General features: G+C 47.4%; 1 protein-coding gene across 3 annotated transcripts in view; it reads right to left on the reverse strand.

Annotated features, from left to right (window-relative positions):
* serinc3 (serine incorporator 3) overlaps window positions 1-16,842 on the reverse strand; it is a 54,937-nt gene that overhangs the window by 9,853 nt on the left and 28,242 nt on the right. For all 3 annotated transcript variants that reach the window (XM_079482680.1, XM_079482679.1, XM_079482681.1), the window contains 2 exons: window positions 5,693-5,897; window positions 4,800-5,027 (listed from right to left, as the gene is read on the reverse strand). In XM_079482680.1, the coding sequence (XP_079338806.1) occupies window positions 4,800-5,027; window positions 5,693-5,897 (433 nt within the window). The remainder of the gene's footprint in view (window positions 1-4,799; window positions 5,028-5,692; window positions 5,898-16,842) is intronic.

A 16,842-nucleotide genomic window follows, 5' to 3' on the forward strand; every position in this document is an offset into this window, starting at 1 on the left:
ATATGCCAAATCAGCGAATTAACAGAACAGCACACGAAGGTGCTAGCTGCACCGCGTAGCGGGCACACGAGCGTTGATGCAGTCCGTTTTCACGCGAAAGAGAGAAAAGCCGTTGTGCACCCGCAGCTACCGCAACAAAAATACGCGAGCGGGACAAAGAACATTGTTAACTGTAAAAACTGTGGTGAAAATCATCCAGCAAAGCGTGATCAATGCAAAGCTTTCGGACAACAATGTCACCGTTGTAAAAAGTTTAATCATTTCAAGTCCCAGTGCAGATCTGCATCAAAAGACTATTCCAAATCCATTTATCAGATCACTGATGAAAACACAGACAGCAGCGAGGAGTCATTTCACATCGACGGGTTATGTCTTGGTGCCAGTGAAGTAGATGCAGTCAGTCATCGTATGGCTAACAAGCAGGAGATACATTGCAGCCTGACAGTAAATGGCAAGCCCCTTGAGCTTAAAATTGACACAGGAGCCAAGTGCAATGTCATTTCATCCGAAACATACCAAGCAGTAAGAAAAAATGAGAAAATTCACGAAAAGTCAAAGGCAACATTGGTGGCTTACGGAGGCACTGTGATTCGAACACAAGGAACTGTAATGCTGCAATGCTTAAATAGCAAACAAAAATCATACCTGTTGCAATTTCATGTTGTTGACAAAAATGTTAAATCATTGCTGGGCCAGCCAGACTGTTTAAAACTGAACTTGATATCTATCAAAGAAGAACTATATGAAATCGATCTCAACAAGAATCAAAACCTGTCACAAGAAATATTCACAGAGTATGCTGACTTGTTTGATGACGAGCTAGGCACCTTACCTGTGAAATACTCAATGAAGATCAACCCAGACATCACTCCAGTAGTCCGGCCCCCTCGCCGAATACCTGTGGCAATGCGGGGCAAAGTAGAAGCAGAGTTGAAAAACATGACAAAAATGGGAGTCATAACACCTGTTTCAGAGCCCACACAGTGGGTATCCTCAATGGTCGCCACACATAAGAAAAACACTGACAAGATCCGTATATGCATCGATCCAAGAGACTTGAATCAAGCCCTTATGCGCCCTCACCATCCTATGCGCACAGTGGAAGAAGTAGCTTCACAAATGTCCAACGCAATCGTCTTCTCAGTGCTTGACGCTAAAAGCTCATTTTGGCAAATTAAGCTAGACCACAACTCTTCCATGTGCACCGCTTTCGCAACACCCATTGGCAGATATCGTTTTTTACGCATGCCTTTTGGCATTAATTCGGCATCTGAGGTGTTCCAACGGGCAATGGAACAGATTTTCACAGGCTTTCCATGTGCCATAATTGTAGACGACATCATCGTTGGAGGAAAAGGGGAGAAGGAGCACGATGAGAACTTAAGGAAGGTTTTAAACAGAGCACGGCAAGTGAATCTGAAACTTAACCCACAAAAGTGTAAGTTCAGGCTTAGAGAAGTCAGCTACGTGGGCCACCTGTTCACAGAACATGGATTGAAACCAGACCCAGCCAAAATACAGGCCATTACAGAGATGGCACCGCCAAGTGACAAAGCTGCCTTACAACGTTTCTTGGGCATGGCTAACTACCTCGGGAAATTCATTCCAAATTTCAGTGAACTGGCAGCACCACTACGACAGCTGCTCCACAAGGATGTAGCTTGGTGCTGGTCACTGCAACAACAGGAGGCATTTGACACACTAAAAAATTGCATCACATTTCCACCAGTCCTGAGGTACTTTGATGTAGATAAACCTGTGACCATCACGTGTGATGCTTCTCAATATGGATTGGGCGCAGCGTGTCTACAGAACGACCAGCCTATTAGCTATGCCTCACGCACTCTCACCGAAAAGGAAATGAGGTATGCTCAGATTGAAAAAGAGCTACTGGCGGTGGTTTTTGCCTGTCAGAAGTTCTACGACTACATCTACGGGAAACCGGTCTTGGTGGAAACAGACCATCAACCCCTTGTCACGATTCTGAACAAACCCCTACATTCTGCTCCAGTACGACTCCAGCGGATGGTACTGAAGCTGCAAAAGTTCAATCTGACTCTTACTTACAAAAAAGGTAAGCAGCTCTATTTGGCTGACACACTGTCACGTGCTCCGAGAAAGGTGACAATGGAAGATCTTATAGACAAGGAGGAATTCAAGGTGATGGCTGTCCAAGTCATTTCAGTCAACCGACTACAAGAGCTCAGAGAACACACTGACAAAGACAGCTCTCTGCAAAGTCTGTGCAACACCATCAAGCATGGCTGGCCGAAGAAAATTCAGAGTGTTCCAGTGCAACTCAAACATTATTTTCCTTTCAGGGATGAGCTCAGTATTGAGGATGGAATCATCACAAAGGGAACAAGAGTTGTAGTTCCTCACAGCCTACAGAGCGAATATCTACAAATCTTGCACAAAGGTCATGCAGGAGCTGAAGCGACCAAACGCAGAGCACGCGATGCCGTTTTCTGGCTGACTATGACACACGACATCGACAATTTTGTGCAGTCCTGCAGCATATGCAATGCTTTGAGGCCTCATCAACAAAAGGAGCCATTGCACCTACACGAGATCCCAGAACTGCCTTGGTCTGTTGTTGCCACTGACATATTTGACTAGAACAGCCAACAGTACCTAGTGCTGGTAGATTCTTACTCTGGATGGTTTGAAATTAATTCACTAAGGAACATGTCTTCACAAACTGTCATCAACAAACTGAAGAGGCACTTCTTTGTGCATGGAATTCCCCAAAAGCTCTTCACCGATAATGGCACTCAGTACACAAGCCAGATTTTCAGAGACTTTGCAAGCTCATGGGACTTTTGTCACATCACTAGTAGTCCTGAATATCCCCAGGCGAACGGCCTCGCAGAACGAGCCGTTCGTAGTGCGAAGCGCCTGCTCGAAACCACTAAGAGGGATGGGACAGATTTGCATTTGAATCTGTTGAACATCCGCAACATTCCTCGGGATAAGATACTGGGTTCACCTGCACAGAGACTGATGTCCAGGGTAACACGTACCACTATGCCAATCAGCAAGCAGATGCTGAAGCCCAGGTCGAAGGATACAGTGAAAATCACAGTACAACTCTCAAAAAAGAGACAAATGCACAAAAGGTTCTATGATAAAAGGAGCAAGCCACTCTCTCCGCTACATGAATCACAAGTAGTAAGGATGCAGACAACAAAAGGACACAACAAGATCGGAGTTGTTAAGAGAACTCTCACCGAGCCCAGATCGTATGTTGTGGAGTCCGACGGCAAAGAGTACAGGAGAAATCGTAGACATCTACTCCCTGTAAAAGAACCCTTTCCACACTGCACATAAGCTGACCTGGAGGATTTGCTGTCACAACTCAACAGTGACAGTGTGTCTAAAGCTGTTGTACATACAGACAGTGACAATGTGTCTAAAGCTGTTGTACATTCAGAGGAAAGCGTTCCAGCGGAACCAACAGATAGACAGTTGCCATACCGTAGTAGATATGGTCGAGTATCAAAGCCTAATCCTAAATACTCTGTTTAACTAATGTAACATAAGAACATGTTATTGAAAGTTATTCTGATATATTCGTTGTCATTTTCAGTTATAATCTAAGTTTTACAATTTATAGATGTTACGAAGATGTTTGTGAAATTAAAGAGTTTTTAATTTAAAGGGAAGTACAAATCTAAAGAAAGGGGATGTAGATAAATGATGATATGCAATCTAGTTGCATATAGGCTGTGTATTAGAAAGCTATGTTCATATGTGGTTCTGGAGTGCCCCCTGGTGGTAATACACATTTTGTATACTGGAGGCACGTGCTGTTAAGTTGCTCCCCTGGTGAGCTAATAAACAAGTTGTTTCTCGGCATCCAAACGTCTCTATTTCTATAACGAACTACAAGAACTTTAGACCACTAAGCAAGTTTGGTCTAGTTCTTTTTCTCTTTAGCCCGGGTGAGACACTTCTAACATTTTTTCTGGTTCAGGAGTGGCTTGGTTCGAGGAATGGGATAGCTGTTAGCCCATTTCCTTAAGATGACAATTTTTTTGAGAAACTGGATTTTGAATCTTTTTGAGCTGTAAATCATAGCCATCAGAATAAAAAAACTTAAAATATTTCACTCTGTGTGTAATAAATCTAGAATATAAGAAAGAGAAAGAACTTGTCCATGCTATTCTAATTTTATGAGATGCGCCTGTATTAAGAGTTCTAAAAATGAATGAAAATGAAAAACGAATTGCAATAAAAGCTTTTTAACCTTTTTCTCGTCAGCCGGCCATGCCCCGGCCACTGTGCTGTGTCTGTTAGTGTTTGTCAGGTCTTGATGTCTTAAGTTGTCTTTCTGTGTGTGCTAGTTCAGAGCACTTGAGCATTCTTATGCTATTTTTGTATAGCTCCTTAATAAGCACTGTATAAACTATAAAATATTTAAAATATTTTTACAACCATATGTCTGTTGACATTAATTGAAAATAATTTTAATCAGTTATTGGAGTTAATATTTCTGTCTCTGATTTCTCCTTTTGTACTACCACCATATAAGTATTTGTTGATTAAACAATGTACTTGCTAAGATTAGATACTATAGCACTTCAACATTTATTCCGTATCGTATCAACCAAAGCATCAGTCCCTGCAGCCAGCATTTTCAAACAAATGCCTGGTGTTTCAGCATTTAAACACTATAACGTCATTAGGAAGAAAAATATAAATACTTTATCATCACCATGTTAAAAACTTTGCTGAAATTTCCAGAGCTTTAGGAATCGTTTGCAAATATACAGTATGTTAGAGTTGAAGCCACTGACCTGTACCAGTTTGTTAGAGTCATCATGATATAGAGGGATGCCAGGAACAGCATGAAGTGAAAGAAGGCATAGCTGTATTGAACAGTTTCCCTTTCATTGTCCTCTGCATGTTTTTTTGTCATGACCACTGCCGTCTCAGGACTCTGTGTGTAGTTTTCATCTAGTGTAGTGGTGTCTTTAGTAGCTAGAGTTAGTTTATTAACTTGACTGGTGTTGGAAGAGCGTATACTGCCAAGAAAAAGACAACAAAATTTTAAAGTTGTGTTATTTGGAAGCGATTGATACACTTTTGTCCTTAGATCATGACGTCTGTAGACAGCTTGCCATTCACAACCAAAGGGCAGTTGGATTGTACTTACTGAAATTCATTTAATGGTATTGCAGATTCTGTTTGCATGTAAGTCCTTATATTATTATGCCCCATTTAAGGACAGTTTCTTTGTATGCTGGTATGTCATGCACATTCCTGGTTTAATGTACTGCCGTCTATCATATTAAAAATGTATTGTAGTTTTAGGAAAATGTTACATTTTGGCAATGATAACATGTATCTTATTATTCTCTGTCTGTACAGTATATTATACATTTAATAATTTCCCCCTTGTTTTGATATTCCTTTTATCCATGTAAAGCAACGCAAAACAATGCAACATTGTAAAACAAGCACAATGTAAATGAACTTTGGTTGAATCTAGGGTATTTGCAGTTGGTAACTATTTGTCTTATTGCAATTACTGTACATGATGCTTCAGGTGCACACGATCCATTTTGACTGCTTTGATAGTCATAAATGTTGCAATTTCTAACTCTCCCTCTGAATCTCTGACTATCCCTAAATCCATTAGTATATTGAGGCAATCTAGAATGTTAACTGTACTCTTTGTGTATCATACCTGGAATATAAAATGCAGAGAATAAAAATGGCCAGTCCGATGATGCTTTGAGAATCCCACCACTGCAAGTAAGGGGCTGACTGCACAGTTTCCTCTGTGTCTACAATGATAACAGCAGTCTGTTTCTCAATCTCTGCTGAAGTAACAGTAACAGAGGTAGTAATCTGCTCGAAGATCCTGAACAGGCTTGGGTTGCAAGTGGGTTCTAGGAGATGATGAATAAGCAACAATCAAATTGACATAAAACTTGTGAAAGAACTTGAGAGCTTTATAATAGCTTATTTAAGACCTTTAAAATAATGGAAAAACATGTTTTTGGTTTTTCTTTATTTAATTTAAGGTTTCACATTGAGTTTATTGCTGAGCAATTCTATGCAAATGTCAACCTTACCATGAAGGGTTTACAGTACCATACTGTTCAGATGTCAATGTTTGGTGGTTTTAATACATTAAAAAAGTATGAATGTGACACCTATTAGCTTAGTGTTCGTCTCGGGTTACTTGGCTGTAACCCTGTTCCCTGAAAAAGCGGGAACGAAGTTGCTGCGTTTCAAACACTATGGGAGAACGTCTTTGTTCGACCGGTTGTGAAGCACGTGTGTCAAACACGCCAAAAATTATTTTGGCTTTAAATAACCTCGGGAGGTGATTTGGCTAATTACACCAACACCTGCAGGTTATAAATACGTATGGTGCGAACGCGTCTTCAGGTTCCAATTTTGTCTGAAAGGACGTCCGGCACACCTACAGTGCGGCATTGAGGCGCAGCATCTCGTTCCCGCTTTTTAAGGGAACAGGGTTACAGCCAAGTAACCCGAGACGTTCCCTATCAAAAGCTACTCTCGATGCTGCGTTTCAAACGCTTTGGGAACGAGAATACCAACATGCCACACTGGAGGTGTCTGGACCCCCCAAGGTTGTGTGGTATGTGTGCACAAGCCAAGAGGAGGCATCAGACATTACTCTGGGATGTAGACTCCAGGACATGTGAGCCTGGAGTAGCGTGGACATCCAGACCATAAAATCTGACAAATGTGTGCGGAGAGGACCAGCCCGCCACATCACACACTTGATGTAAGGGGACACCTCTTGTTGAATGAGCTCTGACATCTAGAGGTGAGCTTGACCGCGGGCCTCATAGGCCAAGCTGCTCGGATTTACGGCTAGTGCGGTGGATGTTATTCTGAAGAGCACGTACTGGACACAGTAGGTGTAATCGTTCCTTCTCCGAAAGCGAACCTCAGGAATTTTCTGTGTTGTGGCAAGATCTTCATGTGAGAGTATGCGTCTTTGAGATCGTTCGTCACAAACCAGTCGTAACACTGAATTTGAGACACAATCATCTTGATTGTCAACATTTTAAACTTGTGTGTCTTTAGGTAGCGGTTCAATCTGCGAAGATCTAGAATTGGACTCAACCCCCCATCCATCTTGGGAACTAGAAAATACCGGCTGAAGTAGCAAGAAATTCTGTCTGATAGGGGAACACGTTTTATAACCCCTTTGTACAGCAGAGCTTGTAATTCTAGAGGTATCAATGTTGACACCTCGTCTAGTTGGGAGGATGCCAGACATTCGGCATCCTGAATCGTGGCAGGAGATGACCGAACATTCTTATTTCTTTTGGAATATTAAGCACCCCTCCCTGGGGGGAGACACCTGAGGTGGCCTAAGGGCCACGGTGGGACGCTCCCCTGCCCTTTTGAGGAGGGCGCGATACGCCACACTCTGTTGGATGACTTCATGTCTCCGGTAGACCGGATCCACCGAGACTGTGTGTCTGGTCGGGACTCGGGAACTAGTCTGGAGTGGGTGGCCAACACTCCAGACGCTTGGGCATGATGGGGAGATAGCTCACGAAAGCCTTGTGGCGCTTCACCTCCCGTAACCTGGTGACAACGGTGTTAACCGCATCCCCAAAAAGATCGGGGCATCAAGGAGTAACACACGGTCGCGGTCCTTGATGCCTGTGAGGTTCAGCCACAGGTGTCTCAGCATGGTCATGAAAAGCAGCCATAGAATGGCCGACGGCACGGGCCGTCTGCTTGGTTGCACGGAGGGACACATCTGTGGCCCGGAGTAGTTCTGCGAACGCCGTTTCATCAATCACCCTGTCAGTGCTCACGTCGTGCAGCAAATCAGCCTGGTATGCCTGCAAAACCGCCATGGTGTGCAGTGCAGCACCAGTCTGACCGGCTGCCTGAAAAGCCTTCCCCACCATTGCAGATGTAATCCTGCAAGGCTTGGTGGGGAGAGAGGGCTTTTTCATAGACGATGATGTCCCAGGGGAGAGATAGATGGCCAGTGTCTTTTCCACACTGGGCACCATCGTGTACCCCCGTGGTCTCGCGCCAACAACAGTCGAATAAATCGAGGTTGACGTCACGAAAACACAAGAGGAGTGAGGCTTGGAGATCCTCAAAAAAAGGGAGGGCCCGACATTTGGGCTCATCCACTTGGCCACCCAAGAGCTTATGGGTCGCCTTTTCCTGTGGCCAGTCGAGCTTAAGAGTTCGTCACCGCCCCGAGAAGCTCATCTAACGCTTTTGCATCGCGAGAGGAACGCCCCGAGGTGGAGCTCTCCATGCCCGCAGAAACAAGGGATGCCTCGTCCTCCGCCCTATCCGAAGAAGTGTCAGGGCACGCTTCATAAGTGGACGCAAAGACGTCGCGGCGAGTGCACAGGAGAAACGGCCTCCGTCTTAAATTTAAAGCCAAAATTACTTTTGGAGTGTTTGAGACACGTGCTTTACAACCGGTCGAACAAAGACGTTCTCCCATAGCGTTTGAAACGCAGCATTGAGATTAGCTTTTGATAGGGAACGTCTCGGTTACGTATGTAACCTCTGTTCCCTGTTGGAGGGAACGAGACGTTGTGTCGAACCGACAGATGGGGTTCGCCCCTGAGAACCTATCATCTTCTGACTATTTTGAAAAGGCCAATGAATTCATTCACCTTTTGTGCTGAGGAGCCTGAGAGCATCTCACGATCGCTGCAGCGGACGGCTAGTGTTGTGGCATGAGGGACACAACGTCTCGTTCCCTCCATCAGGGAACAGAGGTAACATACGTAACCGAGACGTTCCCTTTCTGTCGACGTTGTGTCGAACCGACAGATGGGCGCGACAACTCTCCTCGGAGACAGCACTCCCGTTGCTGACCTCCATAACAGACAAGAGCTGCTCAGGGCCTTGAAGCCCTCCGTGTGGTTCGAGTAGAGGCGCAATGCGCTTACTGGACACCCCACGTACAGGTTGGGTCTTTCTCCCGGTGTGGGAGCGTCTGCAAGTTCACCACCTAGTTCCCAAAGGGGGGCGGCGGAACTTTGGGCACGTTAGTCGGCCGGGGTCTCAGGATCACGTGAGAGTCACCGGGCCTGAATTTTGGCAACCGGTGGACAGGGAATGCTTGCAGGTGCCTCACCCTCTGGATGGACTCGAGCCCCAGCAGGAGAGCCAACCCCCCTCGCAGAACGAGGAAGTGGAGTCGTCACTTCCTACGAGGTGTCAACTGACGAGAGAGCTCTTGGCTGTCTGGTTCAGGACACCCAGTGGGCGAGTGACATGCAGGGGCTTTTCCACCTGCTGTCTCCACCAGGGTTGGAGTCGTCACTTCCCACGAGGTGTCAACTGACGAGAGAGCGCTTGGCTGTCTGGTTCAGGACACCCGGTGGGCGTGTGACATGCAGGGGCTTTGCCACCTGCTGTCTCCACGGGAGGAGGCGTTTGGGCGAGTTGCGATGACTGCAGCGAGCGAATGCCACCCTGAGGTTTAGTACGCAACGCCGGTCGTGCTGTCCGGGCCAGTATGCTGGCTCTGCACGAGAGGCCGGAGCCTCATCATTGCAAGCAGGACATCTAGCAGCTTGAGGGCAGTGATATGCCAGGGAGGTGTCTGTTGTTACCACGACCGGCCTCAAGACCTGCCCGGGGTCAGGATGCGACGGCAGCAGGCGTAATGACGATACGCCTACTGTCAGTGCGCCACGCTCTCCAGGGAACTCATCTCTGTAGTCATCTCTGTAGTCCCATGTGCGTCAACCCGAGGGGGGCAGGCCACCCCCGAGGACACCATGCTCAGGAGACTCTGAAACTAATTTCAGGGGACCGCTGGCTGCTCCCTGAAAGTTCAAGCAGCTCAGCACTGACTGTGCGTGCTCGAGAGTGAGCACGCCGTCATGGAGACAGTGTTGAGTTCTCTACCAGGAAAAGGGGAGCTCTGCGCCAGGGAGAGCTGCTCTTTTTCCCGGCTGACCCGTTACTGACATGCCAGCCCCTCGACAGTGCCGAGGGAGACTAGACATGAGAGTATGCGGTCAGTTGTCATGAACCACTCCTGGCGTCTGACAGACACCAGGACGCGCTTCTGCGCCTCCTGAACGGCACCCTTGCAAGGTGCTGCTCAAGGTATGCAGCGACCCCTGGTTTTGGGGATGATGAAGTGCGGCTGTAGAAGCCACTGGACATCTCGGCCGAGGGGACGGTTTGATTGCCTTCGCCAGAGGGGTGGCAGCCCCGGCCTGGAGCACGGGAACATCCCTGCCTCTGCTGAGGTAAGAGGATGCCCGAAGTCCGGCGGAGGTCTGGCGAACTGGATCGAATGCCGAGACGGACCACACTCCCAGCCACTGTGATGGTTTGAAATGCTAACCAAGCACCCAGGGACCTCACAGGGGGGCTACGATCTGCTTCATCAACCCGTGGGGGTTGGTTCAATGACTAGCAGTGCTGGTCCCACCCGGGGGGAACAGCTCCGCTAAATCACCTGCCAGGCGATGGCGCAGCTCGACGCACCGTCGAAGTGAGAGTGCTGAGGGCTGCTTTATGCTCGCCATTGCGTGCCGCCACGACGCAACGTCGAGTTGCAGAACACCATCTTTCAGAGGGTGAGAGCGGCTGCAAGTGGGACCCAGAGAGAGACCTCTCCTTGTGAGAAGGCGGGCACTAGCCCCCCGGAGGGGCCCAGAAGGTGTTGGCAGGGACCGCCCCAGTCCGACCACCCAGCGACCAAGGCTGGGTCGGGCACGATGGTTCAATCTCTCTAGGTGGTCCTTCTCTCGACGTATTCCTCCGGGGGGCCACCAGAACCGGAGTCGACGCTGGAGAAGGCCGGGGCTGTTGGGGGGCAGACCACGTGCGAGACCTCGACAGCCGAAAGGCGGCCGGGTCACAGCAGGCCGGTCTGTTTCTACACTGTCAAAAGGCTGCTGGAGCAGTCCTTGATAGCGCCACCAATCAGCCGACCTTGCGAGAGGGGAGTCGGGAAAGTGGCCTTTCTCGACATCGCCCACCTGCGCAAGATTGAGTCCGAGGCGTCTTTCCGGGCCACTGATGTGGACATCGTCCGAACCAGCCTGCGCTGCCACCGTGGTCCCCGGAGGGCCAGTCGGCGGCGGCACTACTTGGGTCGGTCTTACCCCGTGGGGCTCTCTTTAGCGCCCTGGCCTGCAGGAAGGCCATGGCGTAAGATCGGTGGCAGCTTGGCCCACGGCACTGCCAGCCTCAACACCAGAGATGTCGAGACCTTACATGCCCTGGACGGTGAGTCTAGGTCAAGCTCCCCAGGTGGCCGCCGTCTGTGGATACCCGCGACTGCATGCTCCACCCAGGGTGCATTGACATAGTCCCTAGCTGCCTCCCCGCCCCGAGGGAAGAGAGGGCGATAGAGTCAGCTAGACGGAAGCGCGCCGAAGGGGGCGCTCCAGGTCTTACTGAACTCCTTATGCAGCTCGGTAAAACTTGGCACTTAAGCCGGGCACGGTTTGGAGTCGCGCCCGGACCCAATGTGCGAAGTACCCAGCCGGCTGACGGATTAACGCTCACGATAGTCCCCACATCACCCTCGCTGCTTGCCGCCGCTGACGGCAGGGCCGTAGCCGCTGCGGTCACAGAACGGGAAGCAAACGAGGTGGTGGCTTGATCTTGACAGAACATGGCCACTGTGATGCAACGTCTGAATAGCCATCCGCCTGCAGTGCGGGCAGGACGAATCCAGGAGGCTGCCATAGTGGTCGGACCCCCGAACACCTGCGGCAACCACCGTGTCCGTCCCCGTCCTCGATGAGTGTACTGCACCCAAGAGATCAGCGGGCAATGCCATGCTGAGGAAATTGCTCTTTTAGAAAAACACCTCTGGAACTGGCAGGACGCCCAGGGGAATCTCCGCTGCACCGCGCCGTAGAATTCGGCAATTCGAAGAATGTCATCAGATGCGAAGGCTCCGAAGAACAAAAGGTGAATGAATGAGCAAGCCGGCTCCCCTTTTATATCCGGGGGCGGAGCCCGGCATGCAAATTTAATTCGCCAATTTCATTGGCCTTTTCAAAATAGTCAGAAGATGATAGGTTCTCAGGGGCGAACCCCATCTGTCGGTTCGACACAACGTCGAGAGACCGACAGAAAGGGAACTGTAAATTCTGTTATCATTTATTTTATTTGAATGGTCCAACTGCATTTGTAATGACATCGTTTCATTCTGTTTCAGATAGATTTCGGAAGATACATTTGATAGAGTCAAAAATAGTGTTTTTCTTAAACATGCACATGAAAACAAAAAGTCATCTCTTTACCATTTGTTGCATACATGCTTCTGGTTTGTGCATTTTAATTCACCGAAGCTAAAGGTATGTTGTCTTTCAATATGCATTATTTTTTTATCATATTCGTAACGCATGTATATTTCCCTTAATTACACAAATGTGATATTTTTCTCATGTCTGGACCCTATTTATGCTTACCCGGTTAATCCGTATAAATGTCAAATAATGAGAATAAAGTTGAGTATTTGGTGCATAATGGTTTTGCTGTAGCTAGTCACCGCCCCTGGAGTTCGCCTTGCCTTCTTGTGCCCAAATCTGATGGTTCCCTTTTGTTCTGTACTGATTTCCGCAAAGTAAATAGTGTAACTAAAACTGACTCCTTTCCACTTCCCAGAATCGAGGATTGCATCGATATGTTCATGCTTTGTAACAAAGTTCGATCTTCTCAAAGGATATTGGGAGGTGCTATTGACTCCTTTGTTTCACCTAAGACCAAGATGGCGGCGCGTGAACATCGCGAGGCTCAGCGTCTCTCCAGTTTTAGCTTTTATATAGTGTATTTCTTGCTCATCTCTGGTCTGTTCGTCCAGAACAGTTGTGCATTTACATCGTACACCCGGCAGGAGCTTTTGGATATCAGTTTACGCATGTCCGGAAGTTGCATCAGCAACATTCAACTTGTCCCTGAGATCGTCAGAACATCCGATGCTACGCACCTCACACGGCCGGGCGGAAGTGCTCGTAGGCGGCGTCGAGATCGTAAACAAAGGCGGGGGAAGCGCGGAGGGCTAAGAGCTAGGCTAAAGCTAACACCACACCGGCTCTCTTCACCCAGTATTTTCCTTGCTAATGTTCGATCATTAGTGAACAAAATGGACGAGATTAGACTCTGCATCATCAACAGTAAAAGACTTTTGAACTGCAATGTCATAATCTTCACGGAAACATGGCTACACAGCGGTATACCGGACAACGCCATTGAGTTAGCGGGCTACAACACAAACCGGGCGGATAGAACGGCAGAGGAATCCGGTAAGACAAGAGGAGGTGGATTGTGCATCTACATCAGCAAAACTTGGTGCACGAACTCTGTTATTGTCGGGAGACAATGCTCGGCTAACCTTGAGTTTCTCATGGTTAAATGTAGACCGTTTTATCTGCCACGGGAATTCACTTCCACCATTATAACGGCAGCTTATATTCCACCGGATGCTGATGCCAAGCTTGCTATGAAAGAACTTCATGCAGCCATCAGTAAACAACAGACTGCTCACCCGGAGGCTGCATTTATTGTTGCGGGAGATTTTAATCACTCAAACTTAAAGACAGTGCTCCCTAAATTTCATCAGCATGTTTCCTGCCACACAAGAGGAAACAAAACTTTGGACCATGTCTACACAAACATGGCTAAAGCTTACGCCGCGACACCCCTCCCCCACCTGGGTCAATCTGATCACCTTTCTTTGTTCCTCACCCCCAAATACATCAATCTCATCAATCGTGTGAAGCCATCAGTAAAGACCATCAAGGTGTGGCCTGCGGGGGCAGACTTTACACTCCAGGAAAGGTTTCTACACACAGACTGGAGTCTGTTTGCTTCTCAGGCCACCAGTGGCTCTCACACGGACATCAACAGCTACACCTCTTCTGTATTAGACTACATAAATTCCACCACTGATAGTGTCACAACCCAGAAGCAGATCACCACGTACCCTAATCAGAAGCCATGGATGAACAAGGAAGTGCGCCTCCTGTTGAAAGCACGTAACACTGCCTTCCGATCGGAAGATGCACAGGCCTATAGTACTTCTAGGGCAAATCTGAAGAGGGGCATCAAAAAGGCCAAGCACTGCTACAAGTAGAAGCTAGAGGAGCATTTTTCCAATTCTGACCCTCGACGCATGTGGCAGGGCACCCAGGCCATCAGTGATTACAAACCCAACCATTCCACCCCCTTAGCCACAGATGCCGTCTTCCTGAACGAGCTTAATGACTTTTATGCTCGCTTTGAGAGAGACAACAAGGAAACAGCTACCAAGCTCACACCCTCTGCTGACCACCCAAACATCATACTAAATTCCACTGATGTTCACAATGCACTAAGTCGGATCAACGCGCGCAAGGCTGCTGGCCCAGATGGCATCCCTGGTCGCGTACTCCGGGCATGTTCAGAGCAGCTCGCTGGGGTCTTCACGGACATCTTCAACCTGTCCCTCGCCCAAGCAGTGGTTCCAGCATGTTTTAAATCCACCTCCATTGTGCCCATCCCCAAAAATTTAAACCCGACGTGCCTGAACGACTACCGCCCGGTAGCACTCACACCAATTGTCATGAAGTGCTTTGAGCGGTTGGTCCTGGCACACCTAAAGGACTCTCTACCACCCACACTGGACCCATACCAATTTGCCTATCGAAACAATAGGAGCACAGATGATGCAGTGTCCATGGCGCTGCACTCCGTGCTCACACATCTGGACAATAAGGACACTTATGCACGTATGCTGTTTGTAGACTTCAGCTCTGCTTTCAATACCGTCATCCCTTTCAAGCTAATCATCAAACTTGGAAACCTAGGCATCAACAACCCTACCTGCAATTGGATTATGGATTTCCTGACAAACAGGCCTCAGCTTGTTAGGTTAGGCCCCATCTGCTCCACCACCACCACCCTCAACACTGGTGTACCACAGGGCTGCGTACTGAGCCCCTTTCTCTACTCCCTTTTCACACTCGACTGCAGGCCTGTGAACGGATCTAACTCCTTCATCAAGTTTGCAGACGATACAACGGTGATTGGTCTCATCAGCAACAACGATGAGACTGCATACAGGGAGGTGGTCCGGCACCTGGCCACATGGTGCACAGACAACAACCTGCTCCTTAACACCTCCAAGACAAAGGAGATCATCGTGGACTTCAGGAAGGCGAAAGGAGACACACACGACCCCATCCACATTAATGGAATGGCTGTTGAACGTGTTTCCAGTTTTAAGTTCCTGGGGACTCACATTTCGGAGGACCTGTCCTGGACCACCAACACCTCATGCCTGGTCAAGAAGGCTCACCAGCGTCTCTTCTTTCTGAGGACACTGAAGAAGAACCAACTGTCTTCAACTATCCTGGTGAACTTCTATCGCTGCACGATAGAGAGCATCCTGACCAACTGTGTCACAGTCTGGTACGGGAACTGTTCTGTTGCTGAGCGCAAGGCACTGCAGCGGGTGGTGAAAACAGCCCAGAGCATCACAGGGACTACACTTTCTGCCATTGAGGACATCCAGAAGAAACGCTGTCTGCGTCGAGCTCGCAGCATTCTCAAGGACTCCTCTCACCCCGCTCATAGGCTGTTTACTCTCCTGCCTTCTGGTAGGCGCTTCCGGTGCTTCCGGACAAGAACCAGCAGACTAAGAAACAGCTTTTTTCCCAGAGCTGTTTCATTATTGAACTCTGCCCCCCACTGATTCCAGTACCTCTCATACCCTTAACTCCAATGCTGCTACAACATTGTTTACATTGCTCTACAGGGCTGCATGCATGACTGAACTGTACACACCAGTACTTCATGTATCTGCTCTACCGGACTGTTTACACACACACAGCATCATTTGCACTCTATACTGCTCACTTGCACACCAGGAATATTTAACTGAATGCTCATTTGCACTAATGGACCACTTCCATAACTGCATTAACCTATCTACTGCACTGTAATTCTATTAACTGCATCTACTCATCTATTGCACTGTAACTTCAATAACTGCATTAACTAACCAACTGCACGGTAACTCTATTAACTGCATCTACTCATCAATTGCACTATAACTTCAATAACTGCATTAACTAATCAACTGCTCTGTAACCTTATTAACTGCATTAACTCATCTTCTGGACTGCAACCTATTAACTGCATTAACTCATATACTGCACCGTAACTTTAATAACTGCATTAACTCATATACTGCACCGTAACTTTAATAACTGCAACTTCAACAACTGCATTAACTCACCTATTGCACTGCAACTTTAATAGCCAATGTCAATAATTTATGCATAACTAAGTCACTTGCACTATTTTAGTCTAAATTATTATCTGTTCATATCCACCTGTACATTAATGTTCATAGTATATAGTCATCTGTATATATTGTTCATAGTACATACCTACTGTCATATTTTCATAGAACATTCCTACTGCAAAATATTTTTATAGTCCATGTTTTTATTATATTCTCACTATTGCATTCTGTATTTATTCTAACTGTATATCCTGCACTTGCTAACTGCACTTCTGGTTAGACCTAAACTACATTTCGTTACACTGTACTTGTATATGTGTAATGACAATAAAGTTGAATCTAATCTAATCTAAACCTGATGCATTTATGCAGTATACAGTAATGCCCTGGAATACGGTATGCACCGGCCACTTTCAAACAATTAATGCACATTGCACTGTCTGACGTGTCGAATTGTGAAGTCTATTTGGATGATGGTTTATTAAATGTCGTGGGAAGAGCACTTATGTACTCTTAATTTAGTCGTGGAGTAGTTAACTGAAGTATGAATTCGGCAAAGCCATGGTAACTTATCTTGGAAAGTTGGTAGGGACAGG

The sequence above is a fragment of the Barbatula barbatula genome (assembly GCF_947034865.1).
Source record: "Barbatula barbatula genome assembly, chromosome: 20".
NCBI classification, from domain to species: domain Eukaryota; kingdom Metazoa; phylum Chordata; class Actinopteri; order Cypriniformes; family Nemacheilidae; genus Barbatula; species Barbatula barbatula.